The 15,411-nt window shown below is 44.7% G+C and overlaps 1 protein-coding gene across 3 annotated transcripts in view; it reads right to left on the minus strand.

The window, feature by feature from the left end:
- The window catches only part of LOC115478935 (F-box DNA helicase 1-like), an 87,833-nt gene that overhangs the window by 36,798 nt on the left and 35,624 nt on the right, over window positions 1-15,411 (minus strand). For all 3 annotated transcript variants that reach the window (XM_030216593.1, XM_030216594.1, XM_030216592.1), the window contains 3 exons: window positions 12,870-13,006; window positions 531-630; window positions 325-446 (listed from right to left, as the gene is read on the minus strand). In XM_030216593.1, the coding sequence (XP_030072453.1) occupies window positions 325-446; window positions 531-630; window positions 12,870-13,006 (359 nt within the window). The remainder of the gene's footprint in view (window positions 1-324; window positions 447-530; window positions 631-12,869; window positions 13,007-15,411) is intronic.

Raw genomic sequence — 15,411 nt, forward strand, 5'->3', positions numbered from 1 at the left:
GAAGTCCCAGACTGCTGCTCAGAGCTGGAAACAAGGAGTGGGGAGCAGCAGCAGTCTATTTAGTTGGCTGGCAGGGCTCAGCATCCCCACCAGCAAAGTAAAAGAGAATTCAGCAGGGGGCCCAAGCCCACATTTTGGGAGCCAGTTGTTAAAGTAGCCATGGAGGGCCCTACTTTAACAACCGGCTCCCAAAATTCTTAAAAACTTAACAACTGGCTCTTGCGAGCCTACTCCAGCACACCACTGCCTCCATTCTTAAATTTGTGAACAAAGTGGCAGTCACTGTATTGTGAAATCCTCTATTCAATCTAGTGGCTTTTATACCCCAATTAAGTGTATTCGTGTTGGCTGATTCCTTTCAATAACTTTCACTGCTTCATCAAACACGCAGGCGTTAGTACGCGATAGGATGGCGGCCTGCCCAGGGACGTTACTCCGGATACCACCTGGGGAAAAAAAGAAGACAATGCAGCATAACAGGCAGAATGAAACAAAAAGAATTAATTTTTTTAATGAAACCCCTTATTTACCTTCTTTATTTACCCCGACCAAAGTTTTGTGCTTCACATTCTTACAAATGTCTAGTATGGTGGCTCCAACATATGCTATTTCGGCACCAAATCTGAAGCTCTGTTGGTAGGGAAAACGGGGAAAAAAAAGAAAAAAAAAAGTGTGAATTTTTTTTACAAATATATTATTCATACATTGGCATTTATGGAGCAGGATACTTTACAATGTGTAACATTTAATAAACTTTAAAAAAAACCCTGCTCTTTGAAAGCCAACATACCATCCAATAAAATAAGAGTAATTCAATACAAATTACAACAATCAGCCAAATATTAGTAATTAAAAAACAAGCGACAGTAAACAAATAATTAAAACACAAGTAAAAACTAACACAAACTGGCAAATTATATCCATAATGAATAGTTACAAAACAGATTTTTATTCGGCACCAAACAAAATTGATTCAGATTACTGAAATAACAGATACAAAAGAGCATTCACTAACAACTAACCTAACAATTAAACTCGGAGAGGCTGAACAACAGTGCAACATGCAGACAAACCAACACACCACCATGGAGAGCCTTCCAGGACAAATACATAGGTCATTAAGAAAGAAAGGCCAAAGAAAAATACCAACTTCTAAGCCCAGCTTTAAATTTCGAATAAAATAAAATACATGCAAGTATGAAGAGAGCTGACAATCTAAGGACCCGATTTACTATGGCTTTTTTCCCTACTCTGGGTCTACAGGAATAAAGCTTAGTAATTCAGGGTTTAAGTGAGTAAATACATGAGCCAAGGGGAGAAATGTAGCCCAGTTATAGAAAGGTCGTGGAAAGGGGAATTGAGATGTCCAGGTTGAGACATGGAAAATTCCCACAGTACTTTACCGAGATTAGATTTATATACGCTTTTCTGTGGTTCAATCAAAGTGCTTTACATATGGTATCCTGGTGTTTGTACCTGGGGCAACAGAGGGTTAAGTGACTTGAACAAGGTCACAAGGAGCTGTAGTGGAACTTGAACCCGGTTCCGCAGGATCTTAACTCGCTGCATTAACCTTCTCTTAGCTAAACTACGCACGGATGCAGTCTGTCCTAAATGTGCTCAGGCTTCTGCTACCTTAGGGTCACATGTTCTGGGTTCACGCTGAACTACAGGCCTTTCGGCATAAGGTGGCGCCGCATGTCTCTGTATTATGGCAGTGGATGTGGTTTTTTGAACAAATGATTTGTTCCCGCCCTGCCCCAAAGGGATATTTGGGTTTTGTGCTAAGTGCTCTTTTACTGGGTAAAAAAAATGTATATTGCATCATTGGCTCATAAGGGACTCTCCTACTACCTCACGATGGAGATCGCCGATGATTATACAGGCGTCCTTGGAGAGATGAGAATTTTCTGATTTGCACTTGGTGCCTGGGAAGACATTCTGTCAGGTGTGGGAACCCTTTTGGTCCTCGTTCACATTGTTAGCCCATAGTCACCTTCTTAATGCTTAATTTGATTTACTGGAGCCAGGTAATGTGTGGAGGGGAGGGGGGAATGTTGATATTTGTTAAAGGTTACTTTCTTTTGATATTCAACGCTTGTACGTTATATTTTTTTCCGACTGCTGTTTATCTGTTGAATTAATAAAAATGATTTAAACAACTCACTGCTCTAACCATCAGGCTGCTACTCCACTCTGCCAAATGCACAGCCTCTTGCAAAATACATGTCAGGACATGCAACATTACACACTCATGCTTCTCCTTGTCCTGCAGGAACAGGAATTTTAAAAATTGGCATGCGAGGGAAAAAAAAATGTTCAGTTAGTCCTCATTTGTACATGGGAGCCACTTTTTGAAAATCATTGCTCCTGACAGTGGCCATGCCTGCAACTCTGACACCCATTTTAAAACATCAATAACCCCCTTTCTGATGCGCCCCCCCCCCCCCCCTCCTCTGGCTCTTACTGGGGACTGCTGGTGTTTATTGGGGGCAGGAGCAAGCCCAGTCAATCCTGCTGTTGAAGTCCCAGGTTCAAAATTGCAGCCATAACCGAGAGAACAGCCTTGTGGTATTACCACTAGGAGTCAAGTTGCCACATAAGGGCAAAAGGTGTCACCAGGACTTGAATGTGAAGGGGGGGGGGGGGGGGGGGAGGGTGGATTGGAAGGTGAGGTTTGTATCCATCCTGTCTGCCTGCCTTGTGTACGCCTTGGGGCAGGTGTAAATACTACATATATATATTTTTTAATATTCACAATTGTTGCCTGACCAAGCCACACCTCCTTCACATCCAAACCACGCCCCTTTGCTATGCAGATGTGGTGAGCATCATCACATGTAAATAGCTCCTTTTCTAAAAGGGAAAGGGGACTTGATATACTGCCTTTCTGTGGTATTTTGCAACTACATTCAAAGCGGTTTACATATATTCAGGTACTTATTTTGTACCAGGGGCAATGGAGGGTTAAGTGACTTGCCCACAGTCACAAGGAGCTGCTGTGGGAAATGAACGCAGTTCCCCAGGATCAAAGTCCACTGCATTAACCACTAGGCTACTCCTCCACTCATTCCACCAATAAGAGCCAACCTCATCAGTGATGTCACAATGGTTTGATTGCCCGATACTTGGCTCACTTCTGATATTGTGATGTCATAAGGGAAAGGGGGGAAGGGAAATGGACTTGATATACTGCCTTTCTGAGGTGCGGTTTACATATCAGGTACTTATTTTGTACCTGGGGCAATGGAGGGTTAAGTGACTTGCTCAGAGTCACAAGGAGCTGCAGTGGGAATTGAATTCAGTTCCCCAGGATCAAAGTCCACCGCACTAACCACTAGGATACTCCTCTCCACTTTTATATCTGTTTGTCAATCTACCTGTGTAAACGCTGCCATTCACACATGGGGATGTTTCTAAAATGAGCCAAAGCGACTTGCATAAGACCACACAGTCAGTCACGATTTTGTTAATTTTTAAAGCAAAAATTCAAACTAAGCACGGTTTGAACATAACCTATCTGCAATAATCACAGCTGAAACAGGAGGGCGCCACGACTCCAAAGAACACTGCTAAGAATTAGCAGCTTCAATAGATTCTTCCGGTTCACAACAATACTGGAAGGTTGTGCACGAATCTCTCTTGTCTAATATGCAGTTGAGTTTTTATTTCTTTAGCTTTTGGGGTTCAGGAGGAGAACAGGGGATTTAAAAACTACAGACACTAAGGAGTATCATCTCACATTTGCTGACAGGCTGCAGAAACTTATACTTGCAGATCTTGGTGTGAAAAGTCCAAAGTACCCACACACTTGGCCACCTATTTCTGCTGAAGGTGAATCCAGAGCAAAACTACCAAGAAAAATTCTTTGTTAAACTGCAAATACAGGTCCACATGCTGTGAGAGTTCACACCAGGGGCGTAGCTACGTGGGGCCACGGGGACCTGGGACCCCGTAGATTTGGCCCTGGAGCCCCCTGCTGACGACCCTCTCGACCCCTCTCCCGCCGTCGTCTGCTACCTTTGCTGGCAGGGGACCCGAACCCCCGCCAGCCGAGGTCCTCTTCTTCCTTCGTTCTGTTTCCGAGTCTGACGTCCTGCACGTTACCCCAACACCCGCCAGCCGAGGTCCTCTTCTTCCTTCGTTCTGTTTCCGAGTCTGACGTCCTGCACGTTACCCCAACCCCCGCCAGCCGAGGTCCTCTTCTTCCTTCGTTCTGTTTCCTAGTCTGACGTCCTGCACGTTACCCCAACCCCCGCCAGCCGAGGTCCTCTTCTTCCTTCGTTCTGTTTCCGAGTCTGACGTCCTGCACGTTACCCCAACCCCCGCCAGCCGAGGTCCTCTTCTTCCTTCGTTCTGTTTCCGAGTCTGACGTCCTGCACGTTACCCCAACCCCCGCCAGCCGAGGTCCTCTTCTTCCTTCCTTCTGAATCTGACGTCCTGCATGTTACCCCAACCCCCGCCAGCCGAGGTTCTCTTCTTCCTTCGTTCTGTTTCCGAGTCTGACGTCCTGCACGTTACCCCAACCCCCACCAGCCGAGGTCCTCTTCTTCTTTCGTTCTGTTTCCGAGTCTGACGTCCTACACATTACCCCAACCCCCGCCAGCCGAGGTCCTCTTCTTCCTTCGTTCTGTTTCCGAGTCTGACGTCCTGAACGTTACCCCAACCCCTGCCAGCCGAGGTCCTCTTCTTCCTTCGTTGCAGGATGTCAGACTCAGAAACAGAACGAAGGAAGAAGAGGACCTCGGCTGGCGGGGGTTGGGGTCCCCCGCCAGCAAAGGTAGCAGACGGCGGGGGAGGGTTGGTGGCGGGGGGGGGGGGGGGTCGAGAGGGTCGTCATCGGGGGGGGGGGGGTCTAAAATGTGCCCCCTCACCTCGGGCTCTGGACCCCCCTCCCGCCGAAGTCTAGCTCCACCCTGGCCTGGTTCACACATAGTGTGATTCTTATTCACAGCAGTATAGCTATTTACTTAAATGAATAGAAGTCGCTCTGAAAATTGTCCTATAAGTAAAAATATTTTATTCTTCAACCATTATTACATTTGTTTTCATTGCGCTTTTCAACTTTATATTTTTCATAATTAAGGCTACAAATGGCAAGTTTACTCAGCACTGTTGAACCAGTGAAGCGTGAGTAATCTCACATGGTGACTGTGCACTAGTTAATCTAATCTCAGAGGGTAATAAACTAATACAATTACTGCTAAAGGAAGGAGAGCAGGCTGCTGCTGCTGCTGGCAGATTAAAGAGAGCCAAGGGAGCATGTCAAATAAACCAAACAAACTTCTTTAACTAGGTGGCCATAAATGAGCTCCAGGGAAAGCACTTGGACCTGGTAAATTTAGATTTGAGAAAGGCCTTTGGCACCATTTCACACAGAAGAGTGATTAAAAACTGGGAAGCCTGCAGTTAGGTCCTACAAGGATGAACTGTGCTAGAAACTTGTCCAGTCATAGCAGATTTGAGACACAATGGACAGGGCAGATCACGCTGCAACTTCAGTGGATAAAATGGAGGATTTCCATTTCCCCTGCTGTGAACCCGTTGCATTTTATAGAAAATAGATCAGAGCCCGAGGACTGTGCGCTCTTAATTTTATGGAAGTCAATTTGCTGAGTTAGTCCAGGCTCTAGTTGTTTCTCAAATAGACAAATTATTCCAATTCAGGGATTTCAGAATCTTTAATGAAAAAAGTTACAACTTCTGCAAAACACTGCAAGTTAGATTGATTTTCAAAAGAAAAAAAAAACTATTTCTCCAGGACAAGAGAGATTCTTACATATTGATATTTACATACTTTCCTTTAAGGCTGGTGGTTGGGAGGTGGGGATAGTGCTGGGCAGACTTATACGGTCTGTGCCAGAGCCGGTGGTGGGAGGCAGGGATAGTGCTGGGCAGACTTATACGGTCTGTGCCAGAGCCGGTGGTGGGAGGCGGGGCTGGTGGTTGGGAGGCGGGGATAGTGCTGGCCAGATTTATACGGTCTGTGCCAGAGCCGGTGCTGGGAGGCGGGGCTGGTGGTTGGGAGGCAGGGATAGTGCTGGGCAGACTTATACGGTCTGTGCCAGAGCCGGTGGTGGGAGGCAGGGATAGTGCTGGGCAGACTTATAGGGTCTGTGCCAGAGCTGGTGGTTGGGAGGCGGGGATAGGGCTGGGCAGACTTATACGGTCTGTGCCAGAGCCGGTGGTGGGAGGCGGGGCTGGTGGTTGGGAGGCGGGGATAGTGCTGGCCAGATTTATACGGTCTGTGCCAGCCGGTGCTGGGAGGCGGGGCTGGTGGTTGGGAGGCGGGGATAGTGCTGGGCACACTTATACGGTCTGTGCCCTGAAAAAGACAGGTACAAATCAAGGTAAGGTATACACAAAAAATGGCACATGTGAGTTTATCTTGTTGGGCAGACTGCGTGGACCGTGCAGGTCTTTTTCTGCCGTCATGTACTATGTTACTATGTATAAAAAAAGATTCTGGAATCATATTTCTTATAGATCCACTGGCATTTGGAATGACGTTTCTTTATCTGTGAAGAAGCAATCATCTTATGATTTAATTCAAAATGTATTAATTGTTAACACTGTATATACTATCAGTATAGTTTCTTATCGTAAATCACTTGGGACCTTTGAGGGACACAGTACAGGATTAGATTAAGTTAGATCACATTATACAACGCTACTCTGTACAAGAAACCACTGCTTGCACAGCAGTTAAAGCAATGCGTAGGTAATCAGTGAAACCAGGGTTCACATTACACTTCTCCCACTGACTCTCCCTTATGACCTTAGATAAGTTGCTTATTTCACACGACCTCAAGTCAACTCTTAGGGAATCTTTCAACACATCACCATCATACAGCTCCAGATATACCTGGTAGTGCAGGCTAATTTAATCACTGATTAATATACTGCTGTGAACTGACATGCAGGGCACAGCGGTTTACAGATGCTGGGCAGACTTATACGGTCTGTGCCAGATCCGGTGGTGGGAGGCGGGGCTGGTGGTTGGGAGGCAGGGATAGTGCTGGGCAGACTTATACGGTCTGTGTCAGAACCGGTGGTGGGAGGCGGGGCTAGTGGTTGGGAGGCGGGGATAGTGCTGGGCAGACTTATACGGTCTGTGCCAGAACCGGTGGAGAGGCGGGGCTAGTGGTTGGGAGGCGGGGATAGTGCTGGGCAGACTTATACGGTCTGTACCAGAGCTGGTGGTGGGAGGCGGGACTGGTGGTTGGGAGGCGGGGATAGTGCTGGGCAGACTTGTACGGTCTGTGCCAGAGCAGGTGGTGGGAGGCGGGGCTGGTGGTTGGGAGGCGGAGATAGTGCTGGGCAGACTTATATGGTCTGTACCAGAGCTGGTGGTGGGAGGCGGGGCTGGTGGTTGGGAGGCGGGGATAGTGCTGGGCAGACTTAAACAGTCTGTGCCCTGAAAAAGACAGGTACAAATCAAGGTAAGGTATACACAAAAAGTAGCACATATGAGTTTATCTTGTTGGGCAGACTGGATGGACCGTGCAGGTCTTTTTCTGCCGTCATCTACTATGTTACTATATAAAAATAAAGGAATTACAACTGTAAAATAGGAAAAACACTCATTCCAACAAAACAAATCAAAAACAGTAAAGAAACAATAACCAGACAGAGCTCCCAAAATACAGGATCCCCCCCCCCCCCCAGCCAACTCAGGCTTTAAAAACGTGCTTGAACAGCCATGTTTTCAGTGCTATTTTGAAATGCTTGAGAAAGAGTTCAACTTGAATCCGTAGCAGCAATGAGTTCCAGAGGTGAGGAGCTGCAAAATTAAAGGCACGTTTTCTAATGCTCTCTAACGCAGCAGAGCGAGGACTAGGGAGAACCAATCTGTGGGCATTTATTGAATGGAAGGCAAGAAAAGGGGAATATGGAAAAAGTAAGGGAAGAGAGATAGGACAGGGTACCCACACAAAAAAAAGCCTTAAAGGCCAGAAGCAGAAGTTTTAAACTTGACATGATACTTGATAGGGAGCCAATATGCTGCTTTACGGTCTGAGAGACATGTCCAGACCTTCAAAGATGGCTGTATCCTGAAGAGTTTGGAGTTGTTTCAGGGCCTGATTTGGTAGCACCCAAATAAATTATGTTACAATAGTCAAGCATAGTTGTAAAAAGAGAAAGAATAAAAGAATGAAAAGCATTGTGGTCAAAAAAGTGTCTGACTGTAATTGACGCAACGCAATGCAAAAAAAACAAACAAACCAACAACCCTGACTTACAGACAGAAGAGATATGTGAATGAAATGAGAGATGAGAATCAAGAATGACCCCTAAATAATGGAAAGTCTGAACAGCAGAAACAGTAGTATTGAGTAAAGATAAATCAGGTTTTTTTTTGGGGGGGGGGGGGCATCCAGATAGCTAGCAGGCCACCGTCTTGTCAACCTTTACCAATCTCAGATAGTTTGAAACTTCTTGGGATTACAATTGATTGACATTTAACATTGGAGACTCAAGTAACCAACACCATAAAGAAAATGTTTTATTCAATGTGGAGACTCAAACGAATAAAACCATTTTTTCCTCGAGACGTCTTCCGCAATTTGACACAATCTATGGTCTTAAGTCCATAGATGGAGAAGTGGCCTAGTGGTTAGGGTGGTGGACTTTGGTCCTGAGGAACTGAGTTCGATTCCCACTTTAGGCACAGGCAGCTCCTTGTGACGCTGGGCAAGTCACTTAACCCTCCATTGCCCCATGTAAGCCGCATTGAGCCTGCCATGAGTGGGAAAGCGCAGGGTACAAATGTAACAAAAATAAAAAGTCAGATGGATTACTGCAACGTTATCTATGCAGGATGCAAAGAACTACTACTCAAGAAATTACAAACGGCTCAAAATACTGCGGCAAGACTGATCTTTGGAAAACCCAAATTTGAATCTGCAAAAGCACTTCGAGAAATTCTGCACTGGCACCCCATTAGAGAACGAGTAGCCTTTAAAATATGTACTCTAATCCACAGGATAATCTTCGGTGAAGTCCCTGAATACATGCTTGAGTTAATCGACTTACCACCCAGAAACAGATCCAGTACCTCACGATCATACCTGAACTTGCACTACCCAGACTGTAATGGCCTTAAATACAAGTCAATTTACGCCTTCAACTTTACTTACATAGGCACTCAACTGTGGAATGCTCTACCCAAATCAGTAAAATCTACCCAGAACTACCTAAACTTCAGAAAATTATTGAAATCAGTATTGTTTAAGAAGGCTTAGTCCCCAGGTTCAACTTAATTTGAATTAACTCTTACCATAAGATCCAAGGACACCAATTATCTGCTATTACCTCTTGCCTATTGCTGTTTAACTGTTATTTCTTATCTTATTCTCAATTTGTATAATTGCTTTTTATTGCACTGTAGCCTTACTACAGATCTATGTAAGCCACTTTGAGCCTGCAATCAGTGGGAAAATGTGGGATATAAATGTAATAATAAATAAATAAATAATTCAGGACGAGACGGTATGCATGGAGTCAATGCCCCACCAAAGCTAAGCAGGCTTCAAAAGGTGAAATGTCAATACTGTCTGGATCAGTAGGATAGAGTAAAATGTCTGTACAGAAGTGAAAAGAGATCCCAAGTTCCTGAATAAGTGTTGCTAACGGGTCAAAAAAAAAAGACTGAATAAAATGGGGAGGGGAACGCCACAAGGACATTGTTTGGATTCAGATTGACCCAATGTATGAACTGTATATGTGCAACCAGATTAAAAAAAAAAAAAAAAAGAGTGAAACCATGTTAATACAATGCTGGAGAGTCCCAAAGTACAAAAATATGCCAAAAAGCAGTGAGCGATTGTGGCAAAACAGGGGGTTTTCAAGCCTGTGAATTGTATTAATGTTTTCATGCAGTGTATTTCACTTGTTTTTTTCAGTTTAAGCACTGTACAAAGGTAACCTGCAGTGCCACTGGCCAGATACTTTCAAAATTGGTCTCTGGGCTCTGATTGGCCCTGAAATTCAAAATCCAGCCAGGGGGTACAGAATGTTTCCCAGTCTTAGCTAGGGAGTGCAGAGGGTAAACATTTCTGTCCTGAGACCCTGTTCCAGACCTGTGAGCAGTTATTTTCCTGAAACTCCCCAGGTGCTACCCAGGTAGTAACAAAGATAGCTTTAATATTGATCCTTATTAAGTTACCTGCTATTGCTTGTTTTTCCACTTGCTTTATATTGTTCACTGTTCTACATTTCTGACATAAACCCATTAGTTTATTAGCTCTGTTGTCCTGGACTGACTAAGAATCTTAGTGGTTTGTGTTTTGGGTCTGTGGGTGCTTTCTAGGAACTATGGGACTCCTGGGAGTGTGGCCCCAGTGTTCTTAGAAATCACTGGGGAATAACTTGAGAGTGGGAGACATTCACAGGCAAGCAGGACCCAGTCAGTGTAGAGCACATGCCCAGATGCAAGCAGGCCTGAGCAGTGCTGGGGACAGACCCTCTAGGTGGCCACAGAGTTAGCCCCAGGTGGGTGCTAGGCATTTCGCGTCAGTGATCAATGAGATCAAAGGCCTCAGAAAGATCAAGAGAAATCGTTAATGTAATCAAGTTTTTATTCAAAGAGGAATGAATCTCACTAAGAACAGCGGAAATAATGGTTTCAGTACTACACTGTGGCCTGAAACCAGACTGGCGAGGATGAAGAGCCAGTGTGGAATCAATGAACTGTAAAAGCTGAATAAAAACTATTTTCTCAACAACCTTGGAAACATAACAAAGGTTAGAGACTGGATGATACTGGTAAAGATGGCACTGAAGATGGCTTTTTCAGAACAGGCTTTATCACTGCTACCTTCCATTCAGAAGGTAACAAACCTGTAGACAGACTATCATTGACCATCAGCAGTTTAAAAGGAAGAAGGCCAAGACTGGGCAACTTGATCCACGATCTAGACTGCAACTAGTAGCTTTCATGAAAGATAAGGTCTTACTCTAAAGAAGTGAGGGACTGCAATTGAAAAGAAGACCATGAAGAAGTATCGGAGACATAACTAGTGGAAGAACTATAGGAATTAGCGGACACTGATGGCTCAATAGATGTAACAGATAAAAAAGATTGGCCTAACTTAAAGATCTTACTGTAGAAAAAAAAAATCATCCAGACAATTCTCAGACCGAGTAGGTAATTACAGAAGATAATAAGCAGTCAGCTGAAAAAGAACAATAAAGTCCCGTAAAGGGTTTGCAGAACTTAAGAATGCATTTAGAAAAACTATTGGCCTTTGGCCTGCTTCAAATGGTAACTGAAATCATGACCATAGCGCCTACAGAGTTCAGAAGCTGCCGGAGTTCTCGACTTCCTCCATATTCACTCAGCATGCCTTAACTATTTCTTAAGAAGGCGAAGTTCCTCATGATACCACGGATGCTTACCGGCAGTCGAGCGTGAAGAGATCTTAACCACTGAGGCTACGTTAGAGAAGGAGGTCGAAGGGGCAGTATTCCACTGCTGGGTCTGATCAGGTAACAAATTAGTGGTAAAATCAGAGGGGACTAAAGACACAAAGGAGGGAAGGGACGAAGGGTCAGTGTCCCGAAGTTGACTAAATGTACTTAAGTGAACAAGGTGGAGAGGAAGCCATGAATTGGGTAGCAAGGGAGAAACTCACTTTGGGGCCCTTTTACTACGCCTACATGCACCCAACGCGCGTCAATTTGAAGTTACCACCCGGCTACCTCGTGGCCAGGCGGTAATTTCGTTTTTTAACGCGCGTCCGCTATGTGCACCGTAAAATAATTTTTATTTTCCTGCAAGTGGTGGAAACCTGGCGGTAATCGACATTCTATGTGCGTAGACGATTACCGCACGGTTACCGCGTGAGACCTTACTGCTAAGTCAATGGGTGGCGGTAAGGTCTCACACCCAAAATGGGCGATCGCCAATTTTTATTTTGCCGCACGTCCATTTTTGGCAAAATGTTTTTTAAAAAGGCCTTTTTTACAGGTGCGCTGAAAAATGGATCTGCGCGTGCCCAAAACACGCAGCTACACTAGCACAGCCCATTTTTCAGCGCACCTTAGTAAAAGAACCCCTAAAGTAATGATGTGTCCAAGAAAAAGGAACACCAATGAAAGAATCAAGAAAAGAAGCTGTAGAGGATGAGATTACAAAATCCAAAATGTTATCCACTTGATGAGTTGGGAATGTTAAGTCAGATAGCAGAGACATTAATGTGGCATTCCTAGAATGTGAAGGGACATCAATCTAATGATTAAAATCACCTAAGATCAAAATGTCAGAGTAACAAGTTACTTAGTCTGTTATTGCGATGGACATGGGGGAAGCCACTGCTTGGTAGCATGGAATCTTGCTACTATCTGAGGTTCTGCATGGAATCTTGTTACTCTTTGGGATTCCGGAATCTTGCTATTCTTTGAGGTTCTGCATGGAATCTTGTTGGGATTCCGGAATCTTACTATTCTTTGAGATTCTGCATGGAATCTTGTTACTCTTTGGGATTCTGGAATCTTGCTATTCTTTGAGGTTCTGCATGGAATCTTGTTACTCTTTGGGATTCCGGAATCTTGCTATTCTTTGAGGTTCTGCATGGAATCTTGTTGGGATTCTGGAATCTTGCTATTCTTTGAGATTCTGCATGGAATCTTGTTACTCTTTGGGATTCCAGAATCTTGCTATTCTTTGGGGTTCTACATGGAATGTTAATGCTAATTGAGTTTCTGCCAAGTACTTGTGACCTGGATTGGCCACTGTTAGAAGCAGGATACTGGGCTAGATGGACCATTGTCTGACCCAGTATGGCAGGCATTCCAATGCTCAGTTCTAGATCAAGGGGGACAGTAAAACAGAGAAAGTAATAGTTTCAGATAAGCTGTTGCTTTACCTGTGTGAGATAAAAGAGTTGTGTGTGTTGCACTTGGTGAAGAGCACTGATCGCACCACGGAAACTGTAAATCTGCTGATGAGGGTCTCCAACAAAGATCTTCCCACAACGCTGAGATAACACAATGTCGATGATGGCTACAGAAGGGAGGTGGAAAAACAAGCCATGGACATTAAACATGTTTGAGGGCAAGACTGTAGGAAATATTTTCACTCTTAAGATTAGCTTAGCTTGAAAGACAAGGGCTAGGACAGACATTAATATAAGAACACAAGACCTATGTACCATGCTGGGTCAGATCAAAGGAATAAGCAGTGGCTTACCCACGTCTCCAAAAACCTGTATAAACCTTTTTTTTTTTTTAAAGCCCAACTACAGTAGATGTCTTGATCACATACTCTAGCAGCAAAAGTTCTACTGCCTGGTTGCTTGTTGAGTGAAAAACACCTTCTCAGGATTTTATACATCTCCCTCATCTCAGCTGTCTTCCCCCAGCTGAAGAGCCCTAATAGGGTGATCAACACTGCATACAATATGCAAGTACAGTTACACCATATATTTTAACACAAGTATAATAACAGTCTCCGTTTTGTTAGCATATAAACTGCACCAACTTTTTAAAATTGTTTTATTTATAGCAAGAATAGTAAGTTCCGTTTCACTTATGAATACAAAAAAAAAATACTGAAAATAAATTAAATAAATAAACTCAAACACATAAAGAATACCATACTATATATATCTCATTCTATCGTGGTCTACATCTAGAACAAAAAAAACAAAACAAAAATGTGCATCTTTCCTAAACACTTTGGAAAAGTTGCCCCCTACTCCATCTCGTGTCACTGTGTTCCCAATTAACTAAGGGGTCCCTTTTACTAGCAGTGTAGGCGCCTACGCGCCCCAGGGGCGTAACCAGACTTCAGCGGTAGGGGGGGTCCAGAGCCTGAAGTGAGGGGGCACATTTTGTACTTGCAGGATGTCAGACTCACAGAAACAGAACGAAGCCTTGCGCCAGAAGAAGAGGACCTCGGCTGGCGGGGGTTGGGGTCCCCCACCAGCAAAGGTAGCCCACAGCGACGGTGGGGGAGGGTTGACGGCGGGAGGGGGGGGGTTGAGAGGGTCATCGGCAGGGGGGTCCAGGGCCAAATCTACAGGGGGCCCAGGCCCCCGTGGCCCCACGTAGCTACGCCACTGGCACACCCAATGCGCCAATTTGCAGCTACCACCCAGCTACCGTGTGGCCCTTGCTATAATTTCATTTCTGACCCATGTCCAAAAAATAATTTTTAATTTCTGACGCGCGTCAGCTACGCATGTCAAGTGGCATTCTACACGCGTAGGTCATTACCACCCAGTTAACGCATGAGACCTTACCACTAAGTCAATGGCTGGCGGTAAGGTCTCAGACCCAAAATAGATATGCGGCAATTTTTATTTTTTTAATCAGGCATTTTTTGCAGGTGCACTAAAAAATGGATCTGCGCGTACCCCAAAACCCGCGCTTACACAACCGCAAGCCATTTTTCAGTGCTCCTTAGTAAAAGGACACCCTAAGGCCCCCCCCCCCAAACTCTGTGGCTATAGGAAATAAACTTGCTGAATCAGGACCTTAGATCAACAGTTTTCTAAAAACCAAATGGAAAATGTTACAAAACCCCTCCCCTCCAAAAACCAAATCCCATCAACTTGCGTTTTTCTAGGTTTCCCAACTCTGACTCCTATTTTTCTACTGTCCAACCCCAACTCTTACTATAGGAAATATAAAGTTTTTGTTTTGCTTTTTTAATATCTTGATATTGTCAGAGATGTTGCACTGCTGGTTACTCCTTTGTCACTGACCCAAATTAGTGTTGAGAGGTTGTTCTCTGCTCTGACACTAATTAGATCCGAATTGAGAGCATCCATGAGAGGATCTGAGGTAATTCTTTTTCTGAGGACAAACTCTTCAAAGATTTATTTAAAACTAGTAAGAAAGGCCCGTTTCCGACACAAATGAAACGGGCGCTAGCAAGGTTTTCCTCGGAGTGTATATGTTTGAGAGAGTGTATGTGAGAGTGACTGTGTGTGAGAGAGAGAGAGAGAATGTGCGAGTGTGTGTGTGAGAGAGAGATTGAGTTTGGGTGCGAATTTGTCTGTGAGAGAGAGAGTGTGTGTGTGAGAATGAGTGTGCAAGTGCGTATGTGAGACACAGTGAGAGAGAGAGTGTGTTTCACACAGATACAGCGTGTGCGAGAGTGTGTGTGTGAGACACAGACTCTCTGTGAGACTGAGTGTATGAGACCAAGAGAGTATGTGAGTGACTGTGTGACACACAGAGAGTGAATGTGATACAGTGTGAGACATAGAGTGTGTGAGAGACAGTGTGTGAGAGTGAGAGAAAGACATTGACTGTGAGAGAGAGAGAGTGTGTGTGTGACAGAGATACCCCCCTCCTCTGGTGTCAGGCCCCCCTCCCTCCCTCCCTCTCTCTCTGGTGTCTGAGCGTTACTGTGCAAGACACTGAGCTCTGGCTGTGCTTCAAGGAACTGACCAATCCTAT

The sequence above is a fragment of the Microcaecilia unicolor genome, chromosome 10 (genome assembly GCF_901765095.1).
Source record: "Microcaecilia unicolor chromosome 10, aMicUni1.1, whole genome shotgun sequence".
Classification (NCBI taxonomy): domain Eukaryota; kingdom Metazoa; phylum Chordata; class Amphibia; order Gymnophiona; family Siphonopidae; genus Microcaecilia; species Microcaecilia unicolor.